Genomic DNA, 22,222 nt, shown 5'->3' with positions numbered 1-22,222 from the left:
AAGAAGCCAGGTATAAAGTAACCTGTATAAACAGTTAACAAATCATATCTAAAGCTGTATGTGGTGGTGCACGCCTTTAAATCAGCACTCAAGAGGCAAAGGCAGTAGAATTTCTGAGTCTGAGGCCAACCTGGTCCACACACAGAGATCCAGGAAAGTCAGGACTGCATGCATAGTGAGACCTTGTCTCAAAAAAAGAAAAAATCATTGAATTTTATATTTTTTGTGTGTATGTGGGCATTCTTGTAGGTGCAAGGGAATATGGCATGTGTGTGTGTAGGTCAGAGAATGACCTCAGATGACTGTTCTAAGGTACCTTTGACTTTAGTATGACTCACGGTTTCTCACTGGCCAGGCTAGCTGGCCCAGTAGCTTCCAGGGATCCAGGTGTCTCCATGTCACTACTGGAATTACAGATGCACTGTTCTACCTTGTTTTTTACATGGGTTCTGAGGATCCAAACTCAGGTCCTCATGCTTACAAGGCAAGCACTTTTCCCCAATGAGTCACCTCCCCAGGCCAAACTCTGTCTGTGTGTACTGGGTGGGCACATGTGGAGACCAGAGGCTGAAGCATGGTATTTTCTTCCTTTTTGAGACAAGGTCTCTTACGGAACCTGGAGCTTACTAATTCAGTTAGACTGCCTAGCTAGACTCCAGAGGTCTGTCTGTCTTATCACCTCAGATATGTGCTTCTTTACCTGTTTTTTTTTTTTTTTTTAACAGTGCTACAGATTTGAACTCATAATCTCATGTATGTACAGCAAGTACTTTAAACACGAGACCATCTCCCCAGTTCCTAAGCCTGAAGTTTATACTCTTTAATCCTTTCAACGACATTAAGCATTTTCTTTGAATGTATTAATCTTGTTAGAAATCAGTCATTAATGTATTTGTTTATACTAAATAGATTTCTATATATACGTAAAATATGCATATTATTAATAAGAGTTAAGCTTTTATTTTTAGTATAAATATAATCATTATAAGTGGCATGAGAAGTAGTTCTTTTCTTACTTGTTTCAGATTTTTCATGGAGTGAAATGCCAATAGCCAACTCTGAATATAGTTAATTTTTTAATAAATCTAATTAGACCATACAACCAGAGTGATGCTTTCTACATTTTAATCTCTGGGAGTCAATGTAACCCTTTCCTTTGAAGATATTTTCTTCCAATTAAATGGCTTTTTGAACTAGAAGTACTTTATCTGATATTAGGAATATCATTCATGCTACTCAGCCATTGTCACTATAAACTTGATATACACTAACAGAAGATTTACTCATCAGTCTGGCAGTCTAGGAAATACTGTAAATCATAAAGCAACACAGGCATCAATATTACAAGTAAGACTACAGTCTGAGAAGTTCCAACTGCAACAATCCTACGAACACTCAAAATTTCAACAGGAAAGTGTGTAGGTTTCTACTGGCTTCCTTGCTTGAAAGTACTAATTTGCAAATACTTAAAAAGGAGTTTACATCTCATGACAATGGGGTCCATGAAATGTCTTCCCTTAACAAGCAGAAGGCCTTTTAAGTGTAAACACTAGTGAGCACTAATATAAGCTTACTGATATTCAGCATGTTTTGCTGCTTGCTTTTGTTCATTTCTGTGGAAGGTTTGTGTTCACATGTGTGCGTGTGACCGCATATGTGCTCCATGACACATATGTGGGGGTCAGAGGGCAAACTTGGGTGTTAGTTCTCACCTTTCAGTTCCTTTTGTTTTGCTGGTTCTTTTTCATTTATTTTGTGTGAGTGTTCTGCCTGTATGTATGTTTGCACACCATGTGCATGTGTGTTGTCCATGAAGATCAGAAGATGCCATCAGAATCCATGGAATTAGAGTTATGGATGGTTATAAACCACCATGTGGGTGCTGGGAATCAAACCTCCCATCCTCCACAAGAGCAAGTGCTCTTAACTGTTGAGCCATCTCTCCAGCCTATCCATCTTGTATTACAAGGGCCTCTCTTGCTGATTCACAAATTCCAGGGAATTTTCCTGTCTCTGCCTCATCTCTACTTCCAACTCACCATAGGAGTCCCAGGATTACAGACACACACCACTATGTCTGAGTGTTATGGATTCCAGGGATCTGAAGTCAAGTCATTAGGCTTGTACAACAAGCACATTTATTCACCAACCTATCTCCTGTCCCTTTTTTGTTGTGACAGGGTCTCACTGTGTTACCTAGATTGACCCTGAATACCACCTGCAATTCAGGCTAGCCTCAAACGTATGATCCTCCTGAGTTCTGCAATCACAGGCCTATACCTCCAGTCCCAACTCAGAAACAGAAACAGAAGCCTGACTTGATTTCCCCCTATAAATACAAATTTAAAGGACAGGAGAAACAAAAACAAAACAAAGGTTCTGGTATAATCCTAGTTCCAGCTCCCATTAAAGGCCACCCCTAAGACAGAGCCCTCCTCTGGGCTCTCAGAAGTTTCACATGGGAAGAAGGCCAAAGTGACTGCCATGGTGCAGACATCAGGCTCACCTGACTACGATGCCTGTGGTTTTATACTGCGTCAGCAGGGGAAGAGTGGTGCCGAGTGCCCCCACAACTGAGGGCTGCTGAGGACTGCCTCAGGGGTGCATTTGCGGCTCCTTTCCTCCTGTGGTCCATGTAGAAGGAGAGTGCTTCAGAGATAACAAAGAACAGGAAACAAAATTCATACAAAGGAAAAGAAAAAGGCCCTCACTGAGGCATATCACATATATAATTCTAAATTCAAGTAATAAAATAAGCCTGCAAATTGGCCAGCTGATGCTCAGGGTACCAAATGTGAGAACAAACATCCTGGGAAGACAACTGGAGAGAGGCTGACTGTGGACCAGATCCTGATGTTTAAGGGGGAAAGATGTTGCCACCAGCTGTGTGTCCTCCTAGGCTGCTGATGAAAATAAAATAATGGCCAGATGAGGGAAGAGAAATTGTGAATGTATGCCAATCATAGCACAAACTGTTTTTACTAAATTGTTTTCCTTTTCTCTTCAGAAAAAAAAATAAACATGTCAAAAGTATCAAAAAAAAGTAAAGTAATCATTTACTGTACATTGCTCACAATACTAAAGAACTGTTTTCAAATGAAGCTGTCAAAGTTAGTCAGAAGAAGCAGATGATTCAGTATAGACATGTACCTGATATTCTTGTCACTTACAGAAGAAACGAGAATCCACATCCTAAGAACTCACCCTTTCCACTTCATGGCATTTTTTCAAGGCATCCCCATATCTCCCGAGGCGCTGGTATGCTGAAATGCATTCTGTCTCAAACCACATACACTGCATTTCATTTAGGTTTTCCATGGCAGTTGTTCCTTCCTGAAATGGAAACTGCATAAATATAAGGCAGCAAGCAATAAAACAGATACCCCAAATCACATTTATTTTAAGTATATTTAAAGCCTTGGGTTTAAATCACTACAAGAAAGTCACCTTTCCTTTTCCAACTATGCCCACAAGTATTATGATGACAATAATGAGTTATCAGGAAATATACGAAGGCATGTGACATTTTTAATTATTTATTAATTTATGTTGTATGTTTGTGTATGTGTACGCACAGATGGCACAGCACGTCCAGAGGTCAGAAGACAACTTGTGGGAGTCAATGCTCTCCTTTCACTTTCTGAGACTTAAAGGTCTACTGCAGGTCCTGGTAGCAAGCACTTTCCCCACCGAGCTACCGCTGCACACTCCTTAGTGGTTCTAAATTACAAAGTTTTACTGATTCAGCTCCACTGGGGTATCCACCACTTTGTACAGGGCAAACTCCAAATTACTAAAGACAGTTTTAAGCATCAAAGACCTTATTTTAACTACTTAAAACAATACCCCTCTGAATATTTCCTATCTTCTTTTCACTTTCTGATATTTAACATTTCCTTGTTGACTCAAGATCACTGTTACAAAGATCCAATACTGCTAATCATACTTCTTAGTAGCGCTGTCAGTTTCTCAATCTCCCCCCTGTGTGCATCTGCTGTTCATAACAGGTCTGTCACTCCAGTTTTGCATGCTATTAAAACCAAGTAATATTGAACACAGCGGTGGCATGCCTATAATCCCAGCACCTGGGAGACTGAAGCAGAATTTTGAGTTCAAAACCAGCCTGAAATACATAGCCTGACTTTGTCTTAAAATAGAAAGAAAAAGATCCCTGGATTTGTTACAAGTATTTGTTAGTTCAGACTCAAAGATAAGAATGTAAGATATAAAGTATTTAGCTTCAATGTAGGGCACTGGATTTTGGTCACTGGTTGAAACAGATTTATTTTAAACAAATTAGTGTGACTTCAGAAAAGATGGGAAAGGTGTATTTATAAAAACATTTTCAGGGGTCAGAGAGATGGCTAAGTGGTTAAGAGTACTGGCTGCTCTTCCAGAGCTCCTGGGTTCAATTCCCAGCATCTACATGGTGGCTCACAACCATCTGTAATGAGATCTGATGCCCTCTTCTGGCCTGCAGGCATACATTCAGACAGAACTCTGTATATACAATAAATGATCAGTCTTTGATCATTTTAAAGAACACTTTCTACTATCAGTTCAATTCTTATATTTTTGGTTATGAGCCTAGCCTTTAATGGCTGAGCCATATCTCCAGCCCAATCAGTTAAATTCTTAGAATTTATTAAAAGTCTAAAAATGCCCAGTGCTCAGGAGGTGAAGGCAAGAAGATGTCAAGTGAAAGGCCTGTCTCAAAAAAAAAAAGCTTAAAAATTGATTATCTCTGAATTTTAAAAAAATAAGACTTGTTTCTCCTTTATAATTATGCATATTTTATCCATTTCCCAATGACTGTGATTTTTACTCACACACAAAAGTTAGTTTATTTCAAACTTTTTACTGTAAAGAACTACTAAACAAGCATCTGTAACCCTCTGGGTTCTAAGATGTAAACAGTCTGTTAAATGTGAGCATTTCACTCACTCACTTTATTCTCCCGTGCCCTTGAAGACATACGCTAGCTGTGTGTTTGTTCTAATCACTGGACTGAAATTTAACCTAAATTTTATACTTTGACTTTTAACTGTACTTCTAATCCCTACCTTTATCTCCCAGATAGTATTTTTTTTTTAATCTAAAAACGTCAAATATATTATTGTTATTCACACTTCATCTTAAACACTTTTAGGGTGACTGAATTTGATCAGTTCATGGTATATTGAACACATTGAACTCATTGAACCCCATTAATATGCACTTATAAGTCAATAAAATTGTTGATTACTAGAGTTGAGTATGCTGTAGCTCAGTTGGCAGTGTTTGCCTACTGTAAAAGCAACTCTGGGTTCAATGTGCAGCACCACAGAAAACTGGACATGGTGTAGTTCTGGCACTCAGAAGGTAGACAGGAGGACCAGGAGCTCAAGATCATCCTCCCTACGCAGTGAGTTTGAGGCCAGCCTTGGCTACTGGAGACTGTCTCAAAAAGCTAAATGAATAACCAAAAGAGATGTTCAAAGTACTAAAGAGAGGTATAGCGAAAGTTAGAAAAACATTGTCTCAAGAACACAGAAATATCAAGAGATAGAAAACCTAAAAAGGCCAGGTGGTGGTGGCTCATGCCTTTAATCCCAGTACTCTGGAGGCAGAGGCAGGTGGATCTCTGTGAGTTCCAGGCCAGTCTGGTCACAGAGCACAGCCAGAGATGCAAAGAGAAACCTCAAGAGAAAAAAACAAAAAAACAAAAACAAAAAAACCAACAAAACACTGACCTAAAAAGAATTTAAAACAAAAATTTAAGAATGCCTCCTTGCTCCTTTAGAAAATAAATGCTTCCTCTCTAAGCATGAAAAACATTTCTGTAAACTAAACAGACCAGGCTGCATTTCCTTTAAGTATCTGTTTTGTTTTCTATATTTAGCTCATTGGTCCCTCTGAACTGGTGTGTGTGCAGCATGATAGGGATGCCATTTAACTTTCCAAAATAAATGCCTGCGATTTTATCTTTAATTTTAAAAGTGTTTCTAGCTACATACCAAGTTTCCAAATATATTTAAATCATTTTGTAGGCTTTCTATTCTGTTCTATGAACCTGTAATTTTAATCAAAACCAAGTATCATGCCTATTAGAATACTATTACAGACAGTATAATAAAGGAAGAAAATATAGGACAAGTATTTAGCCAAACAATTTTAGAAATGTCACAGAAAAAAACTCTGAGCAATTCTGAAGAAGATGTAACAGAGAATTAGAGAGGAGTCATAAATTATAAAGGATACAATTTGGGATATGAACTTTTAAAGTTTATTTTTTTAAGACAGGGTCTCATTATACAACTCTGATTAGCCTAGATCTCAATATGAAGATCAGTCTGGCCTTGAACTCACAGAGATCGTCTTACTTCTGCCTCCTCCATGCTGAGAGTAAAGGTGCACATCATCAAACCCAGCACAAACTGAATTTATGGTAAGAGCACTTGTAGCTAGGTCTCCCAGACAATCAGAGTTCAGTGGCCAGCACCCACACTGGGCAACTCACAGCACCTCTCACTCTAGCTCCAGTAGATCTGACTGACATCCTCTTCTGGACTCCTTGGTACCTGAATTTACATGGCAGGTGTTAACCCATCGACACTCATGCAGCACCACAGTAAGAAACCATATTTGGAACATGGACTAAACAGAATGTTTGTTAAAGGAATTCTTATGAATTTCAATGGCAAATTTAACAAATCATAGAACTTCAATTTTACTGAGTCAGACAATTATATAATTATGTATGCTATTTCCTACCCTTGTGAACTTGGAGCACATTTCCTCTGCTTCTTTTATCATATTTGCTCGAAGCATGTATTTTGCACATTTGGAATTGATGAATCTATCAGCTGTGTCCAAAGACTGTGCTTCCTCCATCCACTTTGCAGCTTCTTTGAGATTACCTATATGCTGCAGGAGAAGAAGTGTTAGAGAAATCCGTTTATGAGCAAGAGAAAAAGAGTGCCATAGAAATGGGAAAGAAATATAAATAAAAACAGGTTAGAAATTTGACATAATTTTGTCAGTTTACCTAGAAAACTAGATAATAATGATTCCATTTACTAAGAACTGAATCAAATGACTAACATTGTTATACAATAAAGACTTCCTTAGGATTATTAGAATATAGAAAAAAAAATTATCAGAGACTCTTAGGAGTTACTACCCTTGAAAAACCAAAAAAGACTCAATTTCAACCACTCAAAAATCAAGATTAAGATTTTACCTTGTAAATTTTTGCTTTTATGTAGAATAATTCTATTAGAGTTGGAGTACTAGCAATCACAGCATTAATATACTCCAAAGCCAACAAATACTGTCCAAGTTTATCAAAGTGCTGTGCCAGGAAATACTGGACCCAGAGTAGAGTTGTTGGGGGTTCCTTTTCCCCATTCTCTGCAATCAAACAAATATTAAATTGTTACGAGAAGAATGCTAAGTAAAGCAAACCTACATGCTTTATTTATCTCCCTAATTCAGAATGAAATCAAGTATTATTATTAAGAGCAAAAGCTCAGCAAAAATGATCAACCTAACAGAAAGAGGCATGTATTGCATCAGATTCAAAAGTTAACAGCCATGCAGAGAAATAAAATAGTAGTTTAAAAGGCTTCTAATCCCAAACTACCTCCAAATAAATAGTGCTACAGAAAAACAATTGATCTAGTTCTATGAGTTCTCAAGACAAAAGCAAAATGCAGCAAACTAAAAAAAAAAATAATCAAAGAAAATAACGGAGAAGAGATTATCATTGCACAATGTCAGCAGAAGCAAAAATTGCCACATTATGCATTGCCAACATGTGCAAAATATATGATTCTGGAATCATGAACCCATAATAAACATTTGTTGTTTTCTGTTATGTTTTATAAATTACCTTGGTGGTGGTGTTTTGTCATGAGAACTAGAGAAAATGCAAATAAGGCCAAAGAATAAAACATTTATCTTTCACATACACTATCTAATTCAGGAAGCCAAAGTATATGAAGGAGGATTCTTTAAAATAGAATTCAGAATTAGAATTGTAAGTCAGTGACATAACACTTGTCTAGCATGCATAAGGCCCTGGGTTCAACCTATAGCCTGCTCTGCCCAGCCAATAGATGGGGAGCAAGAATAAAATAAGGGATCCAGGGAATACTACTCAATGATTAGCAAAATCCTTGGGTCAGAGGCCCAAGAGGAGCTTTTTAACAGGCCCATTAGCCTCTTAAGAAACCCTGACCAATGACAGCATCAGAGAGACAACCAGAGCACTCAAGCACAAAGTACCATGTGTGAAGTATCCAAACAGATCTCAAATCTATTAATCTCACTACTGATGTTACATGAAATAGGAATAACAGTGAAAAACACACAGTGATATCAAGAGACAGCAGTCATCCAATCTAAAATATGGGAAAGTCTATAAAACAAATGAGCTTTCAACAAAAGGCATTTCTCAAAGGAAGAGAGATCACTACAATATATTAAAAGACCACAAACCCATCTAATGTAAAGCAAGGACCTTAACTAGATTTAGATTAAAATAAGCCAATTAAATAAAAATTTTGGACAGTGGGAAAGAAATATAAATGTAGATAGGTATTAGAGAGGAAGTTAATTTTGTATGTCTTAAAGGTGCATACAAAAGTCTTTACAGCTAAAATATTTGAAATTTGCTTTAAAATACTCTAATGGGGTGGGTTGGAGTCTGGAGAGATAGCTCAGCAGTTTAGAGCACTTGCTGCTCTTCCAGAGGTCCCGGATTCAAATCCTAACATCCCATGGCAGCCTGCAAATTGTAATTCCAGTTCCATGGAATCTAATGCCCTCATCTGGTCCATAGGGGACCAGGCATGCAAGTAGTGCACTGACACACATGCAGGCAGAAACATTCATCACATAATTTTTCCCCAGGAAATAAAAAACAAAAAACTCTAAACTCCAAGAGCAACGACACAGAAAAGACACATAAAGAACCTAAAGAGATTGTCTCCATAACTGAAACATCCATAGGATTTTCTAAATTCTCTTCATTTGCGTATGTCCCCACAGAGAATCAAAGGGCCAAACAGACATAATTAAAAATTAATTCAAGAATTAATTCAGGAAAAAAAGGTTCTAATTTAACTACTCAATCTTGTGCAAACCTTTCAACCTCTCAAATCTGTTTTCCTTGTTAAACAAGGCTAACTCCCAGTCAAAAAGATTATAGAAATTTTAAATTAAATAATACTGAAAATACTTTCATTTCATTCATTAATTCAAAAACCAATAAGTAGCCATTTATATAAACACACATAAATGTAAACTAGTATTTCTGTGATTAAAATTAGATTGAAATGAGCAACAAAATTCGAATTGAGTCTAGTTTAAACTTACCATAAGGGCTAAAAAAGCCATTCATTTTAAGAGAAGCTTCATAATTAGTAACAAGTTCCTGGATTATTGAAACCTGTTAAAGAAACATATTTTTTTTTTAATTTAAAAATACTTCACGGAAGGTATTTTTATTTGTGGGCTAATTTAATTGGAACAACAATTTATTTTTTATTTTTATGATGAGTGTGTCAGTCTTTGTGTGTGCAGTTTGTGTGCAGATGCTTGTGAAGGCTGAAAGAGGGTGCCCAGTGCCCTGAAACTGGAATTAGCTCCCTGACATGTATGCTGGGAGCCAAACTCAGGTCCTTAGAAAGAACAGTAAGTGCTCTCAACCACTAAACCATCTCTCTAGCCCTAAAACAATACAATTCAAAATACTATTTTCTCCTACCTCCCAATCTGAACACTTTATATAGAGGAGCAAGAAAAAGAAAATGTGCCACTATGTTTATTAATGGTTTTAGGAAGAAAAAAAAGAAAAAATAGCTCAATGAATTCCCATCTCAAGAAGCCACTGGTTTTTTCAGTTTGTTTTTGGTGTCATTACCTTTCCACCAACCCCAGAGATGAGGATCAAATCCACCTTGGGCTTTCATAGTGAACCCAGGGTCTTCAAAGCACTCTACCAGTGAGCTAGATCTCCAATCCTAGAATCCTGACATTTGTGCAGGACAAATTACTACATTTATATAATTCATGAACAATTAAATTGTCTTTTGTCTCCCTGTTTTGTTCTGTAGAACTATAAAGCACTATATATTTAAATTTTATAAAATGTCACTCCTTACCAAAAAATTAAGTGAAAAGATTCAAAGTTTAAAAGACACACATTAAAAAATGATGGCTCAGTCAGTAAAGTGTTTGTCACACAAGCATGAAACCCTGAGTTCAAACCCCAGCACTCACATAAAAGCTGGTACTAGCAGCATAGCTTATAGCTGTACCCATGGGCTGATGGGGTAGAGGCAGGAGGATTCCTGGAACTCACTCATTGGCTAGCAACCTAGACAAATCAATGAGCTCCAGGTTCAGCTAGAGTCCTTATCTGAAAATGTAAAATAGAATAACTGAGGAAAACACCTGATATTAGCGTCCATCTTCCACCTACACACACCTACACATGCATACACACACACCTGTATGCACATACAAACCCACAGGAACATGTACAAACACTACATACACAAACAAAAATACTTTTAAATGACTTATCTTGCTTACTAATGTTAATGACCCTGGTAAAGACAGAAAGTTGAATCTGTGCTTAATACAACTAGAGGTCTTCCTTTGTAATTCCCTTATCTAAATACTGCTAAAACAATGTCTAAAACACTATTTACTAGTTTATGAAAATTGGAATTTCAAAATATTCTGATTTTTAAAACAATTAAATTTCTTTTCTTTCCCCATGCCTCTTTTATGAACTAATCAAAGTATACTATTTACACATTTCCTACCAGTGAAGAAGAGACCACGAATCATAAAGTCACCAGCAGATTTTGGTACACGGCTGTGAAAGAAACCTCTACATGCATTCCACTTCATAGAAAAAAAGGACAGTATAATTTAATTATCTTAATTTTGAATCCAAATTTATCTGTGCCATACACAGATTACTTTGGTAATCAGTACCAAAGTCACAAAACAGCAACAGAGAAGCCATGAACTATCACACTGCCCAGCCCTTTACCAAAGTAAAAACACTTCTCAGGCTTACACAACTTGCATATTTTTGATATGTTGCTGCATGCCACCGCATAATTCATCAGCAACTTATAACAGACAGGCAGAGGCTGGAGAGATGGTTCAGTGATTAAGAGCACTTGCTACTCTTCTAAAGGACCAAGTCTGTTTTCCAGCACCCATGTCACACCTGTCTATAACTCCAGCACCAGGGGATTTGATGTGTTCGGCCTCCTAAGGCATCTGCACTCACATATATAAACCTATGCACAGATACACAAATTAAAAATAATAAATCTTAAGAAGAGATAGGGGAAAGGGCAATAGGGAAATTAGGAGGAACTATATATAAGAGTAGAAAAATGTATAACAGAAAAAAGTGGGAATGTGAACAATATTTACACACAATGACTTCATTAAAATACATGTTTAGGGCTGGAGAGATGGCTCAGTGGTTAAGAGCACTGGCTGCTCTTTCAGTAGACTTGGGTTTAATTCCCAGCACCTACTCTGTGATACACAAATGTCTATGACTCTAATTCCAGAGAATCTGGTTACTTTTTTCTGGCCTCTGAGAGCACTGCACACACACAGTACACATACATGAATACAAGTAAAACACCCAGACACATAAAACAATGAAATAAATGAAATAAAAAACAAACAGAAAACAGTCAAACATAACTCAATAAAAATGTGTTATTAGTAGAAACTGGCTAAAATGGTTCTTTAAAGACAAACAATGTTTAGTTTAGTTTAAAACATTATTTTAAATAACTTTGATTTAGTTTCTTTTAAGACAGAGTCTAGGTATATAGGGCTGGCTGGCCTGTAGCTCATTATATAGCTCATGCTGGCCTCAAAGTCAAGGCAGTCTTCTCTTTCAACCTTCCAACTGCTGGGATTACAAGCAAATGGCACATGACCTACTGAAGCAGTATTTTAAAAAGAGACTTTGATGCTAAGAGGAGATGCACAAACCTAATCTAGGCACTCAGGAGGATGATAAGTTTGAGACCAGCATGGGCTACATAGTGAGTCCATGTTTTGGAAAACAAAAGGTGGGTTTTTCTGATTCAGAAATGGGAGTAGAAGTATTGTCTCTGGAGGCCTAGAAGCACTAGAGGATAGGAGGCTGATATAACTGACACTAAAAACAGACAGGAAGATGTAGCAGTTACCGAAACAGACAAGAGAACAGTTTACTGTTCTAGCACTTCTAAACTGTGTGCTACAGGCTCAGGGGTCAAAATGTTTGGTAATACATGAAGGCTGTTGAATGTACAGTGACCAAAAAATAATTCAAAATAAGACACACAGTGAGCTGGGCTCTGGTGGTGCACACCTTTAATCCCAGCACTCTGGAGGCAGAGGTAGGCAGATCTCTGTGAGTTCGAGGCAAGCTTGGTCTACAGAGTTCCAGGACAGGCTCCAAAACAATACAGAGAAACCCTGTGTCAGGAAAAAAAAAAAAAAAAAAAAGGATACACAGTGTATACTATGTGTTTCTGGCAGCATGTACCAAGCACTTTGCATTGCACTAGCCACTATACTACACATGGCAACAAAGGCTACCTGTTTCAATGAATTATGGTATTCTTTTTTTTTTTGTCCCCTGACAGGGTTTCTCTGTGTAACACCTCTGGATGTCCTGGAACTAGCTCTGTAGACCAAACTGGTCTTAAACTCACAGAGATCCACCTGTCTCTGCACCAACACTGCCCAACTGAATTATAGTATTCTTATACACATAGTTTTCTGCTTTTAAGCAACATTATGGTTTAACTGCAAAAAGTCTTTTAATATTTTTCCTACCATCATTCTTCAAACTCTAAATATCAAATTAGTGTGTCTTTGGATTCTATTATTAGAATATTTTTTTAATTTCTGTATAAATTATTGATACAGGTGTCATTAAAAAAAAAAAATCATTCAATGGGGATGGGAGAGATGGCTCAGGAGTTAAGAGCACTGGCCGTTCTTCCAAAAAATCTGAGTTCAGTTCCTAGCATCAGTGTGAGGCAGTTTATGGTTCACAGATAATACATGCAGGCAAAATATCCATATGCATAAAAAAATAAATAATCTTATCCAGGCAGTGGTGTCGCACACCTTTAACCCCAGCACCTGGGAGGCAGAGGCAGGCGGATCTCTGTGAATCTGAGGATAGCCTAGTCTATGAAGCAAGTAAGTTCCAGGACAGTCAGGGCTACATAGAGAAACGACTCAAAAAAAAAAAAAAAAACAAGTAACTAAATAAATAATGTTTAAAAATTAATTCAATGTATTTTGGTTTGTGGTTAGGATAGAATTTCCAACAATTTCCGAAAAGCCATAAACTGTCATTTGGCCCCATACATGCGAAGCAGTATTCTCATCATTGACAAATATAAAAGCAAAATACTAATCAACTGTAAGAAATGGTAGAAGGTAAGCTAGGGAGATGGCTCAGTAGGTAAATCCCTTGCCACTCAAGCATGAGAACCCAAGTTACTTGATTTTTTTGTTTGTTTGTTTGTTTTTTAAAGATTTTTTTTATTATGTATACAGTGTTCTATCTGCATGCCAGAAGAGAGCATCAGATCTCATTATAGATGGTGTGAGCTACCATGTGGCTTCTGGGAATTAACTCAGGACTTCTAAGAAGAGCAATGAATGCTCTTAACCTCTGAGCCATCTCTCCAGCCCAAGAACCCAAGTTTTAATCTCCAGAACTCACTTAAAAGCTGGGCAGAGTTGCATGTGCCTGTAATCTCAGTGATCCTATAAGGAGATGGGAGGCAGAGACAGAAACACACCAGAATCTCATTGGCCAGCTGGCATGGTATATGCAGTCAATAGCAAAGATAAGACAAACACCTAAAGCTGTCCTCCAACCTCCACATGCATGCCACAGCATGTGCATACTCACACACATTATAAGCATAAAAATTAAGTTTAAAAAAACTAAATGTGCTCTATGTCATGTATTATCAAATGTGTAGCCAAGATTTAATCCATTTAGATAAAAACAGATAAGCAAGCCACTATTATCATCTTTAATAAATGATCTAACTATGTGTGGACAAAAGGAATTTTAAAATAAATTTCATCATGGTTTTATTATCAGTAAATGTTTGATTTATATACTTATTTTACATGCTTATGGACCAGGGTTAATAAAAACTTGTCAGGCAAAAAGGGTCACGAATGGAAAAGTTTAAGAAGCTCTGCTCTATATCACAGTGGGGTAATAAAAGTTCCTAACAATATATTTTTCTAAAACTACATGACAGGAGTTCCAAATTTCCTAACACAGATAATTTACTTAAGGAGCCAGAGATGTTACCTACCCTATCCAATCACCAGATGTTATATACATAATTGGCACACTGTACTCCATAATTATGTGTACTTTCTATTAACAAAATAAATAAATTAAAATAGGCTTTTTTGTTGTTGTTGTTGTTGCCTGTCCTGGAACTTGCTCTGTAGACCAGGCTCGACTCAAACTCACAGAGATCTACGGTGCCTCTGCCTCCCAAGTGCTGGGATTTAAGGCATAAGCAATCAATGCCCAGCTAACCAGTCTCAACTTTTTTATTTTTAATAATTTATTTTTATTTCATGTGCACTGTTTTTTGCCTGCATGTATGCTGTGTGAGGATGCCAGATCTGCTGGAACTGGAGCCACAGACAAGCATAAGCTGGCATGTGGGTGCTGGGAATTGAACCCTGGTGCTCTCAACTATTGAGCCATCTCTCCAGCCCCCAGCCCTCAATTTTATTACTTCTTTTTTCTTTTCTCCAGAAAAAACACTGAAGATTAAGTCACGAGGCTGGGGTGAAGTGGCACATGCCTTTAATCTCAGCACTTAAGAGGCAGAGAAAGGAAAAATTTTGTTTCAAGTCAGCCTTGTTAATATACTGAATTCTAGACTAGCCAGGGCTATTTAATAAGACCCTTGCTCAGATAGAGTAGACAGACAGACAGACAGACAGACAGGAAGACAGGAAGGCAGACAGGCAGGCAGGCAGACAGGCAGCAAACAAACTCATGATCTGGAAATTAATGTAACTGTTACAGGCAGGCAGGCAGACAGGCAGCAAACAAACTCATGATCTGGAAATTAATGTAACTGTTTTTCAAAGGAACAGTTCTGAAGGTGGAATCCACAGATCATTAACATCATCAAGACTATCCAATCTTGTAATATTTTATTACATAAAATATCTATTTTATGTAAAAGTGTTTTGTCTGAGCCAGGCATGGTGAACGACACCTTTAATCCCAGTACTTGGGAAGCAGATCCAAGTGGACCTCTTGAATTTGAGGCCAACCTGATCTATAGAGCTAATTCCAGGACAGCCAAAGTGACAGAGAAATCCTGTCTCTAAAAACAAAAAAGGAGGGGGTTTTGATTACATGTATGTATGTACACCATAACCAAATGCTTGCCTAGTACCCACAGAGACCAGAAGTTGGCACTGATTCCCTTGGAGGAACCAAACTCATGTCTTCTCTAAGAACAGGCAATGCAATTTAACTACTGAGCCATCTCTCCAGCCCCCAAGACTCACAATTCTAGACAATCCAGACAGTATCAGAAACTCTGGTTCTCTATAATCTCTGGTTACAAGCCCTCTAGTTAACACATACATGAGTTTAAGAACCACAGATAAAACAAAATTAAAGGTAGCAGACATCTTTCAATTTAAAATAACCCTCCCACTAGTCTTTCTTAGAATATTTGCAAATTAAAACTTCTTTCAGGCTTAGAAATTTAGTATTCGAATAGTTTTAAGTAGGTGGCAATTTTTGCTTTCCATTAACCTACACTGCCATCTAGTGACGGTTTGTAAACACTCTAGCAAACACAGTTTTGTTTTCTTTTTTAAATTTTCACATTTAGAGAGAGAAAGAGAGAGAGAGAGAGAGAGAGAGAGAGAGAGAGAGTGTGTGTGTGTACTGGTATTCCCTTCCCCAGCCAGGAAAAGCAAAGCACATGTGGAAACAACAGGGTTATTGCGGTTTAATAAGGATCAGGATAAACAAATAGGCCGAACAGATGTTTATTCAGGGAGAAATAACTTAAAACATAGACAGGTGAACACCAGCAGGTTCCTGGTCCCAGGGATGCCTCTGGATGCTCTCCTGTCCCAGTACTGCAAGCAAGAGAGCTGGAGGGCGGGGGGCTCCTCAGACTTAGTTCACCCAGGTAACATCTGCCCCGTCCTCACCCCCCCAATGGGCGTGGCCAGTGCCACAGGTGTGGACAAAGTGAATATCTCACTACAATTCCCCTTTTAGTCTAAAGAAAAGATTTAGGCTTGATTTAAAACTATATACAAAACAGTGAATAAAGTGTGCTCTAAGAAAAGGAAAATCGAGAACATACAAACTTAAGACCTACACAGGGAAGTCTGCAAAAGTCTCCTTTCTCTATTATCTGTATCCTAGGAATCTAACTCTGGTCATCATCACCATTACCTGCTGAGCCATCTTGCTAGCCCCCAAACACAGGTTTTAAGTAGGGTTTACAGCTCTGGGGTAAAACATACTTTCTGGACCAATTTTAAATAATCAAAAATACAACAACTAGCTGGATGTGGTGGAGCAGGCCTTTAATCTCAGCACTCAGTAAGCAGAGGCAGAAGGATCTCTGTAAATTCAAGGTCAACTTGGTTTACATAGTTCCAGAGGAGTGCATCAAAATAACCTAATAATAATAATAGCAACAAAAATCCACTGAGATTACCCACAATCCTTCATAAAGGAGTACAAGTACTGCTGAATAAAACAGTCCCAAAAGAAATTTCACACAAAATCTAAATAAAAAGTCTTAATACTGGTGGTTGAGGAGATTGTTCTATGGATAAAACACTTGCTCAGCAAGAAGAAAGACCAGAGTTGGATCCTCAGCACCCATGTAAATGCCTAAAAGGCAAACAGTAGTAGTCTATGATCCCAGAAGATGCCTGGAGAGCAAGCTAGCTAGCAGTTAAGTGGCCAGCACCAGGGTCAGCTGAAAAAGACATTCTACATCAATTTCCAACACACACTTGCACATACATACATATATGCATATAACAGAAACAAGGAACTGGGCTCCTTAAGTCTTAAATTTTACCTCAGTTACCTCTAATCTACTAATTAAGCAAACAATGAAATCCGCTCACTTAATTTTCAAGAAATTTTCATCAAAAATGACAATTTGGGGCTGGCAAGACAGCTTGACAGGACAGAACTTGCCTCACAAGATTAATGACCTGAGTTCAATCCCTGGAACTCATGGTGCAAAGAGATCCAACTCCCAAAAGTCGTCCTTTGAACTTCACAAGAGTGTCCTGGCAGGTACACACCTATACTCACACTTTAAACACACAAAAATAGTTTAAGTTTTTCTTAGTTACAGGAACCCATTTCATTTATTATTCTGTAACCAGTAGGTAATATGTAATAGGAAAATCAATGTGTGATGTCCATTCTTCATTTCTGTTGTACACTGAAAGCTAACTGTGTATGTGTGAGGGGTGTTGTATGTGTGTGGCATATACTTCTGAGGGTGCAGGTGCAAGGGCACAGGCCAAGACAAGATAGCTGATATCTTCTTCTATAACTCTCTGCCTCATTACCTTTAGACAGGGTCCCTCCCCAGTGAACTGGAAGCTCACCAGCTGAGCTCTACTGTGGGACTGAGAGGATTATGGAAAAGTACAGTCATGCCTAGCTTTTTAAGCAGGTGCTGGGATTCAAACTCAGCTCCTCTAGTTTAATTCCTAACTGATGCTACTACTGGGAGACAGCAGTAATTTTAGGAGGGGCTAATGTGGGAGGAAAGTTAAGTCATTGGCAAGAAATGTTTTTCAGAGTATATTGATATTCTAGCCCTTTCCTTTCCCTTTTTAATTCCTGCCTGCCATGATATGATCAAGTCTGTTCCACTACACACTCCCCTCACCAAGATGTTCATCTTTGCCACAGGACCAACACAACAGACCCAAGAAACTACAGACTGTGAACCCAAACAAACCTTTCCTGACCTGATATTATTTATTGCTGATATTTTCTCACAGTGATGGAAACTAACACAATGTCTTACATTTTTCACAAATTTTCAGCCTTCCAAGCAGTTATATTTAATTAGGACTAAAGAGGCTCTATTATGTTTTAATTATTAAATTAAAAGCTTTATTAAAACTCAGCCTGGGAAAATACTGTGTCTGTTGCAGATGTAACTTCCAAAAGCATGGCCTTTGACCTATGGTCTTTGTAATTCAAGCTCAAGCAAGTAATGAGAGTCAGAATTCCCGACAAGCTGGGATTCACAATCAGAACATGCCCACGAGTGAGTGGAATGAGATGACTATCAGTAACTCACCAACAGCTATGGTGTGAAAATAACTTGAGTGGGACCTTCAAGGCTTCATAAGCCAATCAGATGTTCTAACCACTGATCTTATTTCCAAAATTTTATTATCTTCAAGTATTACTTAAAATAAAAATATGGGTCAAACCTAAATAAACTGAGGAGGAGTTGATGAAAATCTTAATAGCCAAGAGTATCGTTCAAAAACTGACTATAAAAATAACTGACCATAAGATTTTAGACCTTAGTAAATAAGAAACAATACTTGGGAATAAAAGTATAACTTTCTTTTGATTAACCCTCTCCCCTTTTTTATCAGAGAGAGAGGGCTTACTGTGTTGCACAAGTTAAGTCTCAGACCATGAACTGAAGTGATCCCCCTGCCTTATCTCCCATGCAGCAAGAAGTCCAGTGTGTACTACAAAACCTGGCTTTCCTACCAAGTTCTATTTATCTATTTATCTTTCAAATTTATAACCAAGACTTAGGTAGTTTCTTTACCATAAGGGTATGCAGATGTTAGAGGGAGGGTGAGTGTGTGTCATGTGTTTGTGCATATGCCCTGTTGTTTGAGACAGGATCTTTCACCAAAACCTGGGCCTGATGACTAAAGCAAGCCTAGGTGCCAACAAGCCCCAGAGACCTCCACGTCCCTGCACTGGACTACAAGTGTATGTCTACTTTTTACATTGATGCTTGTGCAGCAAGCTCTATACTGACTGAGCTATCTTCCCAACTCCTAAAACTATTATAACTGATCAGGACTTAACCTATTAATTAAAACTAGTCCCTCATACTCCACTGACCAAATGGCATATGCCTCCCCAACCCCTACTTCCACCCCCATAAAGGCATCATACCAGACTATAATGGCATCTTTAAAGATTTACTTTTTTATTATACATACAGTGTTCTGCCTGCATGTATGTCCGTATGTCAGAAGAGGGCACCAGATCTCATTATAGATGGTTGTGAGCTACCATGTGGTTGCTGGGAATTGAACCCTGGTCCTCTTGAAGAGCAGCCAGTGCTTTTAACGTCTGAGCCATCTCTCCAGGCCCACCTCGGGGCTGTTTTCAACTCACCATGCTAAGATAACTCTAAAATATGGTAACAAACTGTAAGAAAAAAACAAAACCAAGAAACAAAAAGCCTAGAAACTCACTGTGAAACTGAAGCTGGCTTCAAATTCATTCTCCTGCCTCAGCCTCTCAAGTATTGGGATTACAAACTACATGTATATTCCATAACACCCAACTATATATCTCTTTTATCTATTTATATTTATATGTAGCCCTGTCTGTCATGTCTCTCTGTATAGAACAGGTTGGCCTCAAACTCAGAGATCTGCCTGCCTTTGCCTCCCAAGTGCTATAATTAAAGGTGTGTGCCACTAATGCTTGGCATATCTCAGTGTTTTTAAAATGCTTTTCCTTGCTATAAACTTCATAGTGTGGTAATTCCTTTGATATCACTTATATGCATATAAGTATACTTTTGGTACATAGTATTGGTATATTAGATAAAACCCTGTCTCAAAAAAAAAAAAAAAAAGACAAACACTGGTATAATAGAGAAAATAATTAAATCATAGCATAGTCCACGGCAATCTTCCTGAAATAAAAACAAAAACTGATGAAAAATTAAACTTACCTTTTCTGTATTAGAATACAAAGATTTCAAAGTAGTGAACAGGGGTGGACACCCTTTGCTCAAGTATGGTCTCAGGAACTTATCCATGAGTTCTCTAAACTTTTTACCTAGAGACAAAAGCAAACTTTGGTTGATGGGATCAATTCTTAAATAACTGAACAGATAAAGCTCCTTCAGAACAACTATTCCGCAACCTGATTTTAAACCCCCAAAGTCAGCACTATCTTGTCATATAACAAGCATAACAACAATGTTTCAGTTGACACTGCCCCTAATGTCCACTCAAAGAATCTCCAAGAATACTTCAGAGACAGGTCAGTGAAAAGATTATGCAGGTGTTTTGTTTTGTTTGAGGTTTTTGGTTTTTCAAGACAGGGTTTCTGAGTGTAGCTTTGTATACCAGGCTGGCCTAAAACTCACAGAGATCCGCCTGCCTCTGCCTCTCAAGTGCTGGGATTAAAGGTGTATGCCACCACTGACCAACTAAAATTATGCAGTTTTAGACAGCACAATTTACTAACCACCCCGGTTATAATCATAAGAGCAGGTAGCAGGTATTCTTCCTAATCTCTCCCTATCACAGACTTGGTCCAACCCCTAAAGACAACCGATACAGGATTTCCACATATACTATGACTGGCACTACCTTAAAGAAGTAGGCAAACTGTCTTCTTAAACACTAAAGTGATGTTGCCAGTTTCAACATTTGTTCATTCCACAAGCATATATTAGGTACCCTACTATACCCCAACATTATTTCAGGTACTAGTGATATAGCAGTTGTCAGTGCCCATAAAGATGGCTGCACTCCATCTTGGCACAAGGACAGACAGTTCAAAACTGTCCTCAGCAAGTCATAAGACCTAAAGGTCAAAGGATGTTTGGCTGTCTTATTCTAAATGACAGACCTGAATCTGAGGTGTGGCTACTCCTTTCCCTCAAAGATAGGGAACAAGAAGTTGAAGCTAAGGTATGGTTACTGAACCCTTAGAATAAGTGAGGAAGAAAAGTCTGTTTATTCCGATTACATGATACTGTGTTACCCTTTTTGGCTAAAGTATATAAAGTGGTGAAAAATAAACTTGTGGCATTTCAGTATGGACTGATCTGCCCTCCTGATTTTATTCTGTGTCTCTGTCTTTTCTTTATTGTCTATAGCTAGCCTTTCCCTCATCCACACACCTCCCACTCAGGTATGAACTTCTTTCCCTCATCCACTCAGGTACAAACTCGGGGCTGCTTGGCTGGTTCCGACTGCAGCACCTCAAAGACAGCTTCTGACAAGCAGTGATTATAACAAAAATTTAAAAATCTTCTGGAGAATGATTCTGACACTAAAAGAATGCTGTTCATTAGATGAGCCGAGTTAGTTTGCTATGAAATAATAAACATGCTATTTGCAATATCAAGCAAGTTATTTTCCTACTATGCTACCTGTAACAAAAATTTCTAGTGTCTTCATTTTTGTTTTGTTTTTGAGACAGCCCTTTGCTGTGTATCTCAGGTTGGCTCCTACCAACCTTGATACCCTCCTAGCTCAGGCTCCTGAGTGCTGTGATCAGTGTACCCACCAATTAGAAGCAGTTGGTACCACATTTTTGTTAGCAGAAACATTGAAAGGGGATAGAGATGTAGCTCATAATAAGAGTTTCCCAGATATGCACAAAGGCCTGAGCTTGTTCCAGGACAACCTCCAAAGCCACAGAGAAATCCTGTCTCGAAAAACAAAAAACAAATAAATAAAGCTCCTTCAGTAGACTGGGTGGCCCCTTCCTCTGGTGGCTTCTGCGTCACCTATCTAGACAAAGTCCCTGTCATGGTTGTATGAACAATAAACCTTGCTTTTGCAGTTTGGTGGGTCTGTCTCCCTGGTGGTCTTTGGGGATCTTCGAAACTTGGGCATAACAAGACAATGGAACCATGAACTAAACTAAGAAAAATAGACCTTTCCCCCTTTGCAGCTGTTCAATCTCAGGCATTTCTGTCACAGCAAACAACAAAAAAAATAACACTGAGGATTTCAAAGGAATGGTACTTTTTTCTCTAACACTGAAGGGTACAAAGAGCTCACAACTATTTCCTTGAAATATATACCATAAAAAAGATAGAAACTTTAAAATATTACCACATAAATCACAACAGTTCATCTGTAATTTTTTGATTCTAAGAATTTTTTT

The 22,222-nt window shown here is 38.1% G+C and overlaps 1 protein-coding gene across 2 annotated transcripts in view; it reads right to left on the bottom strand.

Moving 5' to 3' along the window:
- Positions 1–22,222, bottom strand: part of Naa16 (N-alpha-acetyltransferase 16, NatA auxiliary subunit) — a 52,845-nt gene that overhangs the window by 12,676 nt on the left and 17,947 nt on the right. Inside the window, exons 9-13 of one of the 2 annotated variants that reach the window (XM_051195334.1) lie at positions 20,046–20,152; positions 9,361–9,433; positions 7,223–7,392; positions 6,754–6,906; positions 3,205–3,345 (exon numbers count right to left, since the gene is read on the bottom strand). In XM_051195334.1, the coding sequence (XP_051051291.1) occupies positions 3,205–3,345; positions 6,754–6,906; positions 7,223–7,392; positions 9,361–9,433; positions 20,046–20,152 (644 nt within the window). The remainder of the gene's footprint in view (positions 1–3,204; positions 3,346–6,753; positions 6,907–7,222; positions 7,393–9,360; positions 9,434–20,045; positions 20,153–22,222) is intronic. The other variant, XM_051195335.1, reaches the window with a different exon arrangement.

The sequence above is a fragment of the Phodopus roborovskii genome, unplaced genomic scaffold (assembly GCF_943737965.1).
Source record: "Phodopus roborovskii unplaced genomic scaffold, PHOROB, whole genome shotgun sequence".
In the NCBI taxonomy this organism is placed as follows: domain Eukaryota; kingdom Metazoa; phylum Chordata; class Mammalia; order Rodentia; family Cricetidae; genus Phodopus; species Phodopus roborovskii.
Note: the sequence above shows the minus strand (reverse complement) of the source record. Positions and strands in the feature narration are given on the sequence as shown.